Raw genomic sequence first — 16,998 nt, forward strand, 5'->3', positions numbered from 1 at the left:
AGAGTAAATAGAATGGTGTAAAGTAGAACAAATTTAATGTGAACATTTAAAATTAAATAGTGACATTTTTAAATTTTGAAAAGTGGTCCAGGTACTTTTAGCTGCTGATTCCTGTAACCTCAGTAACATAAGGGTTCTCTACTCTCTGCCCTCAAAAGACTTGCAGCAGAAGCATGTGAGAAGTGTTATGATAATGTATATGTAGATATGCATTAATTCCTGGGAATTACTACATGTAAGATCTAATATACACCATAAATATTATAAGAACTTAATTACAATAATGATTTAAACACTTGGGATATTTGAGGATTATACTTCTAGTAGGCTATAAAATAAGTAATTATGATCAATCCAGAAATGGTTCTTGAAAGAGTTGGGTGTTACGCTGTGATCCCAAGAGGCATAACACATAAATAACAGAATAGAGTCTCCACAGTAGGAGAGAGTTGGCTCCAGGCGTGTACCAAGTGACACCCATAGTAGCAACAGAGGAGGTAGATACTGTGACAGGCGATGAGAGCAGATGGGACTTCTCTAGCACTGAAGGCAATGACCAGATGTTTGAGAGTTATGACTCAGAAAACAATTGCTAGTGATCCAGAAGGCGGTCATGATAGGGTGATAATGAGCAGATGACAGAGCTGAAGCAGTAAACATAGAAAATGAATTGGCTCTGGTATCCACAATAATTACTAATTTTGAATTAGTGGAGGCTGAAAATCCAGTGAAAAGGGGCTGTCGACAGACCAGGAGAGACAAAATAATAAAACGGACAAAGGATTTGATGATGTCAGAATCCCTATCATAAGGATAGTAAGAATAGAAGTAAAGATCTTTCTAGATGATTTAATAGGAGATAAAGGCTATAGTGTGAGAGAGGGGTCATTTATGTTTCTCTCTCAGTATATTAGTCCCTTATTATCTATACTTACACATTAAAGTCATTCATTCATATCTTTGTTCAATAATTACTTATTGAGCATCTACTATGTGCCAGGGTATTGCAGTGAAAAACACTAGACAAAAAGCACTGCCATATGGAGCTTATTTCCCCACATAGTAGAATGCCGAATGATGACAAGGGCTGTGGAGAAAAATAGAGCAGAAAAGAGGGATGGGACTCCGGGGACTCTGGGGACACAGGTGGGTGTGCACCCTTACCTTAATCACTGTAACGGAAATACAGCATAACTAGAGTCTGTTTATTTTTCCTGAAAAGTTTGTATTAAGCACACGAAGCTATTCTTATGATTCCTTTCTTTCTTCCTTGGTCGCCTCATCCAGTATCCTGGCTTTCTTTGTTCATGTTATGTCATTTATCCTTGAACTCCTATATTGACACTTTTAACTCTCTGTTGGGAGTTACGACTTCCTGCCTAACATCCCAACATTTGTTGTTCTATAGGATCTTAAACTCACCACATCCCAAATCAAACGTATCCTCCCTGCAAAATCTCTTTTCTCTCTTCTTTTTTCTTTCTGTTGCTTTAGTGATATCACCTTAAACTCAGTCATTCGAGTCAGAAAATTCAATCACTCTTGATTCCACCTAAATCAATAGCTCTCACGGGATGTCAAGGCCTCTTAAATTTCATTCCGAATTCCTCTTCAACCTCTCTTATTCATTTATTCAATTATTCTGCCAACTTTAGTTGAATGCCTACTGTTTTTCAGCTACGATGCCAGGTGCTGGTAATACAAAAATAAGGCAGACAGTCAAGTAGTACAGACGAAGATAGAAACACAGTTTTGTAGCCAAGTATTGTGGACACAGAGAGCATCAGCTAACTGGTTGTATGCGGGGGAGTCAGAGTTGTGGTGGAGGTTGAGCTGGGTTTTGAAGAAGGAATACCGGGAAGGCGGGAAAGAGACTAGATGGAGGCATAGAGTTTTCAAAGGATTTGGTGTGTTTGGAGAATGGTGAGAAAGCCAGAGTGCCTGAAAGGAGGGGATAGTCACAGCGTGAGTCTGAGGATGACTTCAACTTCCTGGGTTGACAAGGACTTCATTATCAGAGATAAATAAGAAAGGCTAAAGAAACACATTTCTGATGAGTTGAGCTTGACAGGCCCGTAAGCTACCCGGGAGAATTTATCCAGAAGGCAGCTGGAAATAGAAACTGAAGCTGAGAAGAAAGGTCAGTACTTGGGATACAGATTGAGAACTCATCAGCATGATGATGGTGGAAACCAGGGCAACAGACAATACAGCTTAGAGAGCAAGAACCAATGAAAATGAAAGATAACCAGTTCCCCTCTTCTACACTTCTTCCCCATTGTTAGTACTAGTACCCTGGACTCAGCCTCTCAGCCTCTTCTCCCACAATCTCTGATCCTGCCACAGGAAGTTACTGAAAGCACAGCTCTGAATATGCCAGTCGCCACTTGCAAGCCTTCAGAATAAAGTGCAGACTCCTTAACTTTGCATTTAAAACTCCTTATGGTGTGTGCCAGATGTACCATTTCATCATCGTTTCCAAATGTTCCCTTCTAGCCACACCAGAGGAATTGACACTCCCCAAAATAGGTCATCTGCTTTGATCTCTAGCTTTGCCATGCCATTTACCCTGCCCAGAACATAAGAACATAGCAAAAGAACATAGCTTGGGTGTCAGAAATATTTTTATTTAAATACTGACATACTTTTCTGCTAACTAGAGGTGTTAACTTAGCAATTAATTGAATCCCTCTGAATCTGTTTCCTCATGTGCTAAAAGGTCAGATTAGATTGCTGCATTTATAATAGCATATTTAGATATTCTTTATAAGTTATCAGCATAAGTATGTGCTCAATAAAAATGAAATATCTTTTATTACCATTCACCTGCTATAATCATGTTTCAAGGCCAGACAATCAAAGCTTTATGCCTCTTTGAAATCATTTAAAAGGTACCTAGTCAGATGTACTGCTTCAAAACCTTTTTAAATATATCTAGTCAGAATTCATTTTGCCTTACTCTATGTGTCCTTGGCAGTTTATACCACTTCAAAATGTCTGCTGTCTGTTTCCTCTACCATATTATGTATGAATTGATAGTAGACATTATTTTTATAGCTCTATGTACATTGCAACAGGTAGATAATTGTTTAAATTCTGAGAAAATCTACTTCAACATTTTCACTTTTTGTGGGATAATAGCTCTTTTGAGATATAATTTATATCCCTTACAACTCACCCATTTAAAACGTACAAATCAATGGTTTTTTTGTGTATTCAGAGTTATGCATCTATCATCACAATTTTAGAACAGTTTCATTACCCCCAAAAGAAACTTCATCACCACCACCCCCAACCTTGTATCCTCCTCAGCCCAAGGGAGTCATTGATCTATCTTCTGCCTCTATAGAATTGCCAATTCTGGACATTTCATATAAATAAAATCATATAATATGTGGTCTTTTTTGACTTGCTTCTTTCACTTAGTATGATGTTTTCAAGGTTCATGCTGTAACATGTATCAGTACTTTGTTTCTTTTAATGCAAAAAGAAATCCATTGTATAGATATACTATATTTTGTTTATCCTTTTTCAGTGATGAACATTTGGATTGTTTCTACTTTCTGGCTATTATGAATAGTATTATGAATATATATATATATATATATATATATATATATATATATATATATATTTATACACACACACACTCACACACACACACTCTCACACACATTCTGAAGTCGAGTTACTGGGTAATATGGTAACTCTATATTTAACCTTTTGTGGAGCTGCCAAACTTTTCCAAAGCAGCTGCACAATTTTACATTTCCACCAGTAGTGTGAGGATTCTCATTTATCCACATCATCATCAACAGTTACTATTATCTGTTTATAATTATAGTCACCCCAGTGGGACAATATTTTAGGAGTGAAATATTCTTAAGGCATTGAGTCAATATTTTATTCAGTGCCAACTATGTACCAGGTGCGGTTCTAAGCTATTGGGACCATTGGTGAATAACAGAGACAGATAATCTCCCCATGGACATGCAATAGATCATTAACCTAATAAGCTCCTGGATGAAATGACATTCCTTTCTTCTACGCTGATTAGCAGGCAGGGTTTTTCTTGCACAATCGTTTTTACGTCTTTGCGTTAGACTTGTGGTCCACTTTGATTTAAGACTGTGGATATGAATATGTTCAGTCTGTTAGGAGGTGATTAAGTGCTATCGGAAAAAGAGGGAAAAGGAAAGAGTGACCCAGAGTGTCAGCAAAAGGGAAGGAACAGGTGGTAGGATTACATGAGGTGATTAAGTTAAGCCACATTGAGAAGGTGAGATTTGGGCAAAAACTTGAAGATGAGTGAGTTCGTCAGAGAGACACCAGAGAACAGAAGAGTGTTGTGGGCAGAGGAAACGGCCTGCCCAAAGGCTCTGAAGCAGGGGTCTGTGTGCGAGGGGCAGCAGGGAGGCCAGTGTGGCTGGATGAGACTTAGCGAGGGAGAGGATAGTAGGCGACGAGGGTAGAGAGGCTACAGGGCCCAATCACTTAGGGTTTAGCAAATAGCTATGGCATGCAACGTACTTACACTCAACAGTTATTTATCAGAAATTCAAACTCAATTGGACAATGTGTATTGGGTTGTTGAAAAAGTCATGACGTATTTTTTCGATGTTTTTTGTTGCAAAAATGCTTCATGACTTTTCCGACAATCCAATATTTTATCTGGCAAACCTGTTGTAGGTCATTTAAAGGATTTTGACCTTTAAGGAGGGGAGGAACCACTGCAGGATTTGGAAAAGGGGAGACACCATTTCACTTAGATTTTTAAAGGATCACTCTGACTGCTGTGTTGAGAATAGGCTGTAGTGAGTAAAAGTGGAAACAGGGAAGCCTGGGAGGCTATTGCACAAACCCAGACGAAAGATAATAATGGCTCAGACCAGAGTGGAAGCAGCGGAGGTGGTAAGAAGGGATCCGATTCTGAATATATGCTGAAGGCAGAGTCAAAAGAATTCCAACATGGATTGGAGAGAGAGAGAGAGAGAGAGAGAGAGAGAGAGAGAGAGAGAGAGACAGATTTCAAGGATGGCTCCTAGACTTTTGGCTTGAACAACTGAAATAGTGGTGTTGCCATGGAATGAAAAGAGGACTGTGGGTGGAGTAGGTTTGGGGAAGAGGATTGGATTTTATTTGGGGCATGCTGAGCTGATGATAGGCCAAATAAGATGAGGCATAGCCATCAGCCAGCTGAATTTTATGGTATTTTCCATTAAAATATCCAATAATATAATTTAAAAGGTCACCCCTTTATTGGGGACAGATTTTTTTACTTACTGTACTTTGTGTCTTATTATTTGAAGGGTCTTCTTCATGCTAGAATGGCTGAATGACCTTTTTTTTTCCTTTTAAATGCTTAGGAAAAGAGTAGCCAGGATTGCAATTGAATGTATTTCCTGATTTCTTCTCCAATATCTGAACTGCAAAACCAGACTGAATCCCAACATCCCATTTTATTTGGCATTTGAATTCATTTTTCCATAGATGTTTTTCTCCATCTCCACTCATTTCCTTTTGTCCACTCTTCAACCTTTGAGAGAACAGAATATTGCTACCCAGATCCTTTCCTCAGTGTCCTTCCAGAGACTGAAAGTGTGCCCTGGAAATGGAGCAGACCATTCCCTTCCCCAAATGCCTGGAACACATTAGTCTATGGGGCTGGACGAGCCTGAGTCCTTATTGCACTCAGAGCTCAGGTCTCTGTGGACATTCACTTACCCTTCACTGATTGCAAGTGATTTTGAAAAGATAGCTCTCTCAGCTGCCTTCCTTCATTTTACCCAAGCTCCTGGATAAAATGACTTTTATCTGTCCTGATTGCAAGTGTGCCCTTTTCTTGCACAAGCATTTTTCCTTCTTTTTCTTAGACTTGTGGTCCAATTTAATTTAACAATTTTGATATGGCTATAGTGAAAATTATCTGCAAAATTTGTATCTATTAATAGAACTATACATTTCTAAGGACCCATGGGTGGGGGCTGGGGATTGATGTTAGTTGAGAAGAAATCTGTAAACCATGGCCTTTTTTCTGGAGGTCTTATGTACTATGTTGCTTTTAATCGTAACATTTTAAATTGGCACACTCTTACAGAAAAGATTTTTTCACATAATTATTATGTTTTGTTTTTTGCTAAGAGGTAAGTGCTAATTAAATGATAAATTATATATGTTGTGTTTCCTGTGTTTTGCAGGACTTGAGAGGGACAAGTTTGATAATAAAACTGTTTCATTTGAGGAGCACATCAAGTCAGAACACAATATGTGGCATTATTTGTACTTCCTAGTCTTGGTGAAGGTTAAAGACCCAACTGAATACACTGGACCTGAAAGTTATGTGGCCCAAATGATTGTGGTGAGTGATCAGTGGGTTTTAATCTGGGACTGTATTGCATTTTGTATGCTTTTATCTTCTCTACCTTACCCTTCTCCCAAAATATAAAGGTTTTCACAGTCACTTTGGTAACTTTTAAATAAGACTGTCAATCACTGAAGAGCCCCTTCACTGGCTAAATCATTGGTTCCCAGTGGACTTCTTAGTTATAAAAAACCAAATCGAAGTCTCAAGGGCACAGATATTTACTGAAGAATTCTCTGTGCAGTGAATAGCACCATCTGTCTCGTCTGTCATCTTCTGACCTCATACTTCCTGTCGTTGCTGGTGTCTCAATTCCCCAAATCTGGAAGTTTCGCATTGCCAAATATAAACAGAAGATTCACACTTTTTGAAATTCCTTGAATTTCAGAAATCAAGGGTTTAAGAAATTCAATTGTGTTTGTGAGGCGTATAATGTCCGATCTCAATGGGAAAGCACTGGCTTTCTGTCAGCATACACTTTGCATGGGTTTGCCAGTGTTGGTGATGGATTTGCAGTGGTCCTGTTGCTTGTAACTCCTCATTAAGATCAGTAGCATTGCACAGAGGGTGTGGCTGTCCCTCATTCAAAGTTTCTTCAGTTTCATAGAAGATTAAAACTAGCTGGCTTAAAGAGAAGCCAGAGATACTTGGGACGCCAGAGGGCCCCAGTTCGAATCCCACATATGAGGGCCAGTGACACTGCCCTCCACAGCTAAGATGCTGAACAACAGCTCAACCTGGAGCTGGGCTGCCATGAATCGCTGGCGATGGCGTAGGCTGCAGCTTCTGTGGCAGTGGGTTGCCATGGGCTACCGTGTGTAGCCAGCAGCCAGCGTGAGTGGCCAGCAGCCGCTGTGAGCGGCCGTCCAGAAGCCGGCGACTGATGTGCCTCGCCCAGGAAGAGCACAATGATGGTGCCAACTTGGGCCAGTGAAGCAACGTCCTCCACAACTAGACTGAAGAACAAAAGGACAGCAACTTGTCTGTTCCCCTTCCCCCAATTCCCCAGCACTGTTCCCATCCCCCCAATTCCCCAATTAAAAAAAAAATCTTAAAAAAAGGAGAAGCCAGAGATACAACTTTAGTGCATCCATGATACACATTTAGTGAATATCATTGCATCTGATATAAATTCTTGTAGCCTTATAATAAGCATAGCTGTATATTGGATTTTTCTCTCAAAAATTATCCTTCAACATTGTATTAACTATTTGAGAATGGGCCCTTAGAAGAGTCATGGTCCTTTTTTGCTGCGTGGACCCTAGGATAACATTTAATGAGCACCAAGGCCAAGGTGGTAGGAGAGACAGGTAACAATGGCTCCGTATCATTCCTCCTGGGAGCTTATCATCCATTAGGGAGACATAAACTATAATATAAGGAGCAATGAAAGAACATTTTCAGAGGCTAACATATTAATACATACAAGTTAATATTGTAATAGTTTACCTTACCTGACAATATTATGTGTCACAGACGAGCTACATGTAAACTGAATTTTGATAGTTTAGCATTTTTCATGTTCTTTTTAATTATTGACTTGCATCTTCCTATGAGTTGTTTTCTCTGCATTCTTCATATGACAATAGACAGGACCTAATGTTCTTTTTTATCCATATATCTTTTCTTCCCTTTCTCCCTTCTAAATTAGGGAAAAAGATAGTCATTTTGAGGATATGCACTCTAGTTATTATTTATACATTCTTGATCTTGAAATGTACGGGGACTATTGTGTGAAACATTTTATTTCTGCTTGCTGGGTAAGAAACCATGTGGAAAGCAGTGCATTTAAAGTGTGACTTCACATTGCTGTATTTCATCAAAGTTTGAGTAAATGTAACTAATATATATTTATTGGGCACCCATATGTCCCTTGAATTAAAAGATTTCAGGGACTATACTAAAAAGCCTGATACATTTCTTCTCTGCCAGCGAGTTTAGAGCTTAGTAAGAAGGAGAGGAGAATAACAAACCCAAAGTAGAATAGGATAATTTCCCTAAGAATGGAACCAATGAAAATCTGTGTATACTTAAAGATGTAGAGTGACATCTAACTGGGCAGCGGTAGAGAGGAATTGGTATGTGTGTGTTGTGTGTGTGTGGGTTGGGGGGGCAGTGCGTCACACAGGGTAGGCTTTGTGCAGATTGGCGGTGTGTGCTGGATGAAGATGAGTTTTATAGATATTAATATATAAATAAGAAAGATTTATGCCAATATGCATTAACACATACATTGTAAACAAATTAATATATTGCTCCTAGATGTGAGAACCTGAGCAGATATATTTGTGCCTCCAAATCCATCCAGTGATAGGATCACGACTCTGAAATAGTAACAGAAACTTAAAACTTCTTCATCCCTGTTTTTAAACCCTAAATCAAGCTGTTTAAAATATTTCCTATCTGAGCATCTGATTTTTTTATCATTATTATTATTAGTTTCAGGTGTACAGAACAATGCAATAGTTTTCCTTTTCACCCCTCACAAAGTGACAAACCCCCCTCCCGCCATCCACTGCCCTCCCATCCCCAATGTCATACTTATCTATTACAACTGAGCATCTGATTTTAACACAAAACATCTTCTGGGATAGGAGAGATACGAGTAAATCAAGGTGTTTTGGGAAATATATTTCCTTCTTGCAAGGAAACCCTCATTTTTGATAAGCGTTGATATTTTGAGCTAGTATGTGTTGGGAACAGAATATGAGAAGGGAAAAGGAAGGGTCATGAAGGAAAATAAAAATAATGAAAGGGAACCAAAAAACAAAAAACAAAAAAGAACCAGAGGAAAAGGTGTAAGAGGATAAATCCTGCAGCCTGGCCTGGTGATGGCCTTTGAGCATCACTAAGCACTTTTGCTTCTCCCGTTACCCAAAGGATGATGATTGAGGAGGAACAAACAAAACAGAGATCATTAGAAAAATGCCCAAGGCTTTTAGATGTGGCTCTAACATGTTAGGGATATTTTCAGATATTTTAGTGTTCATTTGCTGAGCTATGTTAGGGGCCTTTAGGGATATTTATTGCTTAATTTGACAAACAGCAGGATCGAAACCAGAGAGGCACCACACGTACTCAGAGAATTGCTATCTGCCTGGAGTGTTCGGGTGGTACTTGGCTGTAATCAGGACCCTGGCTGGCACCCACACACACACACGACCATGGTTTTTTCAGGATCATTCCCTCAATTTAGTGCATGGCACTTTTAAACTCTTCTAAATATTGGACTCTTGACTAAAAACTATTTTCTGACACCGTGGCAAAGTCAGCTAGGACAATTTAACTCATGTTTTTGTTAACATAATTGTCTGTCTTGACCACGAGTAAAATAGCCCTTTGTTCTGAGTGATACCAGGGCAGGTTAATATCTGTAACATGTTTAAAAAGCAGTTCGATAAACATTGAGTCCCTCCCATATGCTAGCAGCTGTGCTATGCGTTTGATATGTAAGGATAAATAAGAAACAGTCCCTTCCCTCAGGAAGCTCAAAATGCTTATTGAATGACTATATAAAATAATGAGTGAATTAACAAATGAATGGTTTCTTCTTAGCCCTCTGCTAGTTGGACATAATCTGCAGAAAGATACAACAAAATAGCCACAAGAATTTGGAACATGAATTTCTCGTTAGTCAAATGTCACCTTTCCTCTCTTTTAAAATCGGAAAATACGGATGCACTAGGAAGGGTTATGCCACCTGAACCAAATATAATGAACACGGTATTAAAAATCGGGTGGCTGATTTGAGAGACAAGACGTTTGAATCCCTCTGTTGTGTCTCTCACAGCGTTTCCCCAGCCCAGCTCCCCCAACACATGCACAAACCCTCAGGAGTGCGTCTTAAGCTACTCTCCCAGCAGAGGAGGGGCCAGGATGTGCGTTGGTGGGTTTTTCAGCATAACTCACCCTTGAGAATGAATTCTTCCTTGCAATAATCTATTAAGACCTCAGAAAGAAAGGGATGATGTTTTAATGAGATAGAAAACAAATCCAGTCACCCGTTACTTTAGCTACGTAAGGAAGAAAAAGAACTAACAAGTTTCCAGATGTTGTTTTCTGGGTCTAGAACTCAAAATAAATCTTGCTTAGTTAAAACATATTTTTGAGCCGTAACTGTTGAAGGGGGAGATGTTTGGGCTCATGAAAGACATCGAGTCTTCTAAGAATTAAATGCACCCCTCCTTCACGAGCACCACTTGCCAACGTAATTTCTGCATTATTGTTATATGTCATCATTATGAAATTATATGTTCTGATTCTATTATTTCCAATTTACACTAATTGTGTAATTGGATCTAACTGAGCCAATTATGTAACTGCTCAACCTTTAAAATCTATTTGAAAGACTTTAGACCTTAATAAGACACTTTTTCAAATGTTTACATTTGAGGGCAAGCCGGGGGTGGGGGGGGGGCTTTGCAGCTCAGAATGCACAATTAAGAAGTCAATGTATACATACAAGGAGACACCACCTTCACTTTCCACATTTTAAGTCCAGACATGTGTCTTCAATTTAAGAGGGATCTTTTTCAATTCCCAGCTCTGGATTTCGTTGTCATCGTGGGATCTATTCTCTACATCATTCTAATTTCCTGTTTAGCATTCATATGTACGATAGATGAGTTGGCGCATTTTTATGCACCTATTAACAGCTTTCTAATTCTCGTTTTAGTTTGTACAATGGGGATAGAAGTGGTGAGTACTTAACAGTGTGGCTCTCCACAGAGTCTTCATTTTAAAGATTATTCCAGGGCTCAGGTTTCTAGACCTCAGTGTTGGAAGTGAGAGTAAAATGCTTTGGGCCCGATAGTGCTCACATGAGCTTCAGGGATGTGAGTGGGCTGGGGAATAAAGACAAGGACAGGCAGGTGAGGTGCTGGCTCGGAGATGTCATCAGCTACTTCCTGAATTCAGCAGACACTCCATTTGCTATTGTCCAGGTGAGAGTCCTCAAAGTTCAAGAAGCAAAAAAACGGATTTTGTTAGGTTTTTCTAATCAGTGTCTAATGAGAAGCTTGGTGTAAAGGAGTACACCTGGGCATGAGATTCTGAAGTTTGACATTTTAGGATTTCCACCTAGAAGACTGGTGGAGAGAGGGTACTTATCCCCTCTGCACTTCACTTTACCTGGTGAAACAAGGTTCATCAGCCAGTCAGCGCTCAGAATAGAGCCCTCTGAGCGGTGCCTGGATTCCGGAGGCCTCCTGCCCTGCCGGACCCGTGCCTTTAGTTGCTGGATCATGGGTAGAAGAGGAATCCCAGGGGAATAACCTGAGCAGAGCATGCTGCAGGATCCTAGGGGGAGGGGAGAATTTGGAGGGCTTGGGACAGTGGCTAATTTGGCAACTAGGAAATACTGCAGTAGAGTAGCAACTAGTCCGGACATACCTGGGAACGCTAGCTAAATACTGACCCTGGATATAAGACTTTCTTTGCAGAGTTGCTATGAGGAGTCAATAAAATCATGCATGCTGACAACACCACTACTAGTTGACCTTTTAGTATGACATTTGATGAGTGCTGACTCTATTCCAGGTGCTGTGCTAAGTGTTGGATGTGTGTGGTCTCTTTTAAAGCCTGTAACAGTCCTAAGAGGCAGTTTGTTATTATTATCCCCATTCTACACATGAGGACACTGAAGTTCCTAAATGACTGGTAACTTGCCCAAAGTTGCACAGCTAGTGGGAAGGGAGGCTGTGTCCTTAATGTGCCAGACACGTGGAAGTGGGCAGTAAATCTCCTGTTGTTATTTGAGGCTGTACAACAATGTACCATGCTAGAAGCACTGGTTCCTTTGAGAGCAGGCAGGGCCGCTGTACGCAGCACTCTCAGCAGCGTACCTCATGCTGTACAGAAGAGGGACATTCAGTCCAGGGCAGGGAATAGACCTGGCTGGGACACAGGAAGTCAGCTGACCACCCTCCAATGACAGGAAGACCTGAGAGGAATTCAAATAGGAAAAATGTACGCATTCAGAGCTGGTGGGCAACTGCAAGCTTCCCACAAAGATTCGAAGTGGGACAACTACAATTATTACAAGAAAGACAGAGGCTGCAGGATGTTGCAATTTATTTGACAAGCAATGCCCGATGCGTAGTAGGCACTCAGCATTACCGGGGAGCACAAGGCACTGACAGAAACAAGAACAAAATACCGTCACTTCCCTCACAGAACCACAATTTAGTAGAAAGGACAGCTATTAATACATTCACCAGAAACTATAGTGCAAATTAGAACTCTGGTGAGAGATATAATAGACGTACAAATGCAGCAGGTGGAGAAATCTCTAAACAAATTATACTGTTACGCCCCTGCATAAAGCCCTTCAATGGTACTGAGGCTATACTCCAAATGCTTTCCCAAAGCCCCTTACACAGTCTGCTCCCAGCCTATGTCACCTCTCTACTTTCCTCCCCGCTTCCTTAGCTGACTACAATTCAACCGCATTGGCCCTTTTCTTTTTCTGACAAAATGCCACACTTTTCCCTAGTCAGAGCCTTGGCACCTGGGTGCCTTGCGTTTGCACTTGTTGTTCCCCAGCCCCTTCCATGCCTAGCGCCTTCCCAGTCACCCCCATTCCAGTTACTTCCTATCCTGCCAACCTTTGGAGCACTTCTGTGAATCTGACCTAATATTGTTTTTATACATATTGACATGCTTATTCCTCTCCACTGTGACTTAAGCATTTATACATCTGTTTCGTTCACCTCTGTCTTCTACGCACTTACATTAGTGCCCGATGCATAGTAGGCACTCAGCACTGATTTGCGAAACCAAATGAGTAAGACACAGCCTCTGGAACCCAGACAACAGGACAGTTCTTCCTGCAGTTTGAACACAAAGTTAGGAAACATAAACTACCACAGAAATAAGATTTCAGTCTCTTTTGTACACTAGGGTATCCAAGGAGCGTAGAACAGTGGTAGATAGTAGCTAACTCAACAAAGATTAGTTAAATGCTCGTAAAGATTTATAAACCACTGGCGTACACTTGATCGTTGAAGTCACAGATTGGATGAGGCTGTCCAGTGGGGACTGTATAGAGTGGGTAAATCAGAGAAAGCATGCCCTTTGATGGAGGCACACAGAGCTTTCTCTCACTGTTATTTAATATCAATAATAATTGCTACTAATAATAATGTCAAGAGTCTACCACCCAGATTTTACGCATCAAAAAGTAGAACCAGAAAGGAGAAGCAACTCATAGGAGAGCTCTGAAAGACCATTTTAACTTTTCATTAGCCAGTGAACCTAGAGATGTTTTTTGGTCAGTTTGTGGAGAGCCTGTGACCCAACATTGATTAGTAGCTTTTAGTATGAAACTATGCTGCAAACCCAAATGTTTACAGAGCAAAGTGATTTGGATTTTGTTCCATATGTAAAAGTCTCTTTAAAATGGTGACCCATCCTAAGTCATTTATTTTAAATGTATAAAGGGGTGGTCACACTTCTGATTCTCATAACCTTAATAAAAAGGGGTTTTTTTTCCCCCACTGTGCCGGGAAACAGAAAAATCCAGACAGAAAGAACTCCAGAAAGAAAGAGAAAGAAATCTAGTTCTAGCCATTACCGTAAGATCTTGCTCAATTCTCAATTGGTTTTCTGTAACAATAATGTCCACATTGTTAGGACTGATAGATTTTACTCAGAAATTCTGGCTTTCTTCCAGAGAGTAACAAATGCCATCAAAATGTAAGTTGTGGGAATGAGAACTATATACCGTAAAGCCACATAACTTCTGTCTAGTGATTTGTAATAGACTGGCATAGCCCATGCCATATCATGAGTAATTAGCTAAGATGGCAGTTAAGCTAACACACTGCTCTTGTGTTAAGTAGGGTTCTCAGGCAAGCTAATATCCATAGGATTTTGGATTAGTTTTATCAAAGGAATTCCTGCAAAATAATTGCTGAATTTTTTTCAAAACTGATTCAGCGTTCGTATTTCAAAGATTAGTCATTTGATGTCATATTCGTGGAGTCAGTTGCTTTTATGGGGATTTGGAGATCAAGGTGTTTTGAAATGATAGCGTATGAATTTTGGTTACCCCAGCTCTCTGAGCCTGTTTCCTCATCTGTAAATGGGGATCATACTCCTCTTTACTAGGATTCCTGTATGGATTAAACAAAATTACACATATCCTAGTGCCTCAGTGTTTGGCTGAGGATTATTGCTCAACAAATATTTGGTCATTCTACTTCAACTTAAAATACCCATCTACTTAAAATAATATGGATAAATTTAAATACTACTTTGCAGATTCAGAGCATTCTTAAGCCTTTTAATGTTCAAGCACATTCCTGGTTCTGTATAGTGTTCCTCTTAGAAGTTAGGCAACGGTGGACTCTCATTTGTTGAGTAAATACTACCTGTGATATCCTAGGACTGGGCTTGCCCCGGGAAGGGGGACAGAGGAGCTCAAGACAGGCATGGCCTGTCACAGAGTTTCCTGTTTAGAGCAGAAGGCAGATCCTAAAAAGTCACCAGTTTTTACAAAGTTAGTGAATGTTACCACTGGAACAGATCAGGCAGAGAGACCTTCCTATCTTGTGGTCTGACTCAAACTCAAGTCCATTTGGCACTTGTTTCTATGTTAAACCCAAGTCAGGTGCCCCTTTAAACATTTGAATTGCTTGAACTGTTGAATCCTGTTTGAGTTTTGCAAGTGATTTTAGGACAGATCTCACCACAAAGTAGCAGGGTGTGACACTATCTATAGTGTCCCAGAGAGGACCTGGGGGCAGGGCTAGTGTGAAAGGGAGTGGTAGGAGCTACTACTGAGTCAGAACAAAATTATATAAGAACAGATTTCATCTCGCTTACCTCCACGTTCACGTTGGGGGGTGAGAGGAGCAAGCTCTGCCTTTATCTTGGCTATGGAATAGGAACAACAACAAAAATCTATTTCATTTTTCAAAGAGTACATTTTCAACTTCTTCAAGTGAAGAACTTCCAGCATTTTTCAGTCATGTAATCACCTTTTTCATTTTTTCCAACATTTGAAAAAGTTCCAGTATAAAGCACACATTTCGCTGTAAGAAAGAATACTCTGGCTCTCAAAGTTTCCTTTTGCGTTGGTGTTCTACTGTCATCATTAACTCTTAAGAGAGGTTTCAAAGTGTTTATATTATTTTGTAAGATTATTGATCAGCGTTTCAAACACGACTGACATTAAAAAAAACACCAGTGCACCAGAATCTGAAATTCATAAACAGCCAAATTCAGGAGTGGTTTATTTGCAAATGTACCTTTAACTTAACAAAGAGATAATTACCCAGAATTTTCTTCTAAGTATCTGGGTGCCAAGATGTGACATAAAGGCTCTTGGCTCTGGTTCCACCTGTGCCTTTGAGGAGGGACTTGACTTCCAGGCACATCAATTCCTTATTCATCATGAGAGTGAGTCTAAATGGTTCCCAAAGTCTTTTCTGTGCTAGCTCTAAAATTTTGACAATTCTTATATTTAAAATATTTATTTACTTCAAATTTTGAATGTGTTAATATTTCTTTTATATTATAAACCCAAAGCAATTGTGGCAGGAATTTTGGAATGGTCAGAATTTGCCTGTTTTTATTTTATTCGCTGAGACGTCATATATGGTTTGATGCCCTCCCCACCCCCGACCCACACACCAACCCTGGCTGGAATCTGGCTGTTAAATCCCCATGGTCTACTGTCCCCATGATTATACCTCCATGCTGCTGTCCTTCCCCACAGGACAACACTGATTAGTTTCAGGTTGCACCTATGCTGCAAGGTCTCGGAGAATTTTTGTTTCCCTAGCCGAGGGCCTAGTACCATTTATTTATTTAAAAAAAATTTTTTTTTTTTTGCTGAGCCATCCTGCCACCTGTTGACAGCTCAGTGGCAGCTCAGCTCGGGCCTGGAATCAAACCGGCGAACCTGTTACTCAGAGCTCGCACTCTTGAGCGAGCTCTTAACCAACTGAGCCACTCGACCATCCCCCTAGTACCATTTAGAAGCACTAAATCCAGTTTCAAATATCATTTTAGAAGACAAAAGGCATAGCGCCAACAGAATTATAATAAGATAATTCATTTTATTAGGGATGATAAAACTTATTCTTTCTTGAGAGCATCATGTTTTCTAAAAGATAGCTTATTTGAGCCCAAATAACCAAGAATGAAATAAGAGTGTGAAAATGTTGAAAAGGAGTTGCAACACTGGTTGAAGGGTGGAACTTTCAATCTTTGGTGGAAGGGTGCCGTGTGTATGAGAGCGGCACAGTGTGGTATAGTGCCTGGGGGACTGTGGGAGCCTTGAGCAGGTCATTTCACCTTCCTACGTCAGTTTCTTCCTCTTTAAAATGGGTAACCATCCCTACCTATATGGCTTTTATGAAAATTAAGCAAGTTAGAATTTATGCGGTATCTGACACATAGTAGATGTTACATTAAATTTTAAATTAATATGAGTGTTTGTGGATTAGAATAGCTTTCAGGGCTCAAGAAATTATTATTTATTCAACAACTTTTATTTAATGCCTACCAAGTCTGTAGCAATGGGTTAGATATTCTAAGGGAACACATATACAGGATGAAGAAATTCCCAGCCTTCAAAAAACTTGGGCCTAATTGGGGGAACGTAATATACGGCCATGAATGTTGGGTGA

General features: G+C 40.0%; 1 protein-coding gene across 1 annotated transcript in view; it reads left to right on the plus strand.

Annotated features, from left to right (window-relative positions):
* Window positions 1-16,998, plus strand: part of LOC109372316 (inositol 1,4,5-trisphosphate receptor type 2) — a gene marked incomplete at its 5' end in the record, with an annotated part of 324,316 nt that overhangs the window by 280,289 nt on the left and 27,029 nt on the right. Inside the window, one exon of the mRNA XM_019625391.1 lies at window positions 6,198-6,358. Coding sequence (XP_019480936.1) covers window positions 6,198-6,358 — 161 coding nt within the window. The remainder of the gene's footprint in view (window positions 1-6,197; window positions 6,359-16,998) is intronic.

This window comes from Hipposideros armiger, unplaced genomic scaffold (genome assembly GCF_001890085.2).
Source record: "Hipposideros armiger isolate ML-2016 unplaced genomic scaffold, ASM189008v1 scaffold_624, whole genome shotgun sequence".
NCBI lineage: Eukaryota > Metazoa > Chordata > Mammalia > Chiroptera > Hipposideridae > Hipposideros > Hipposideros armiger.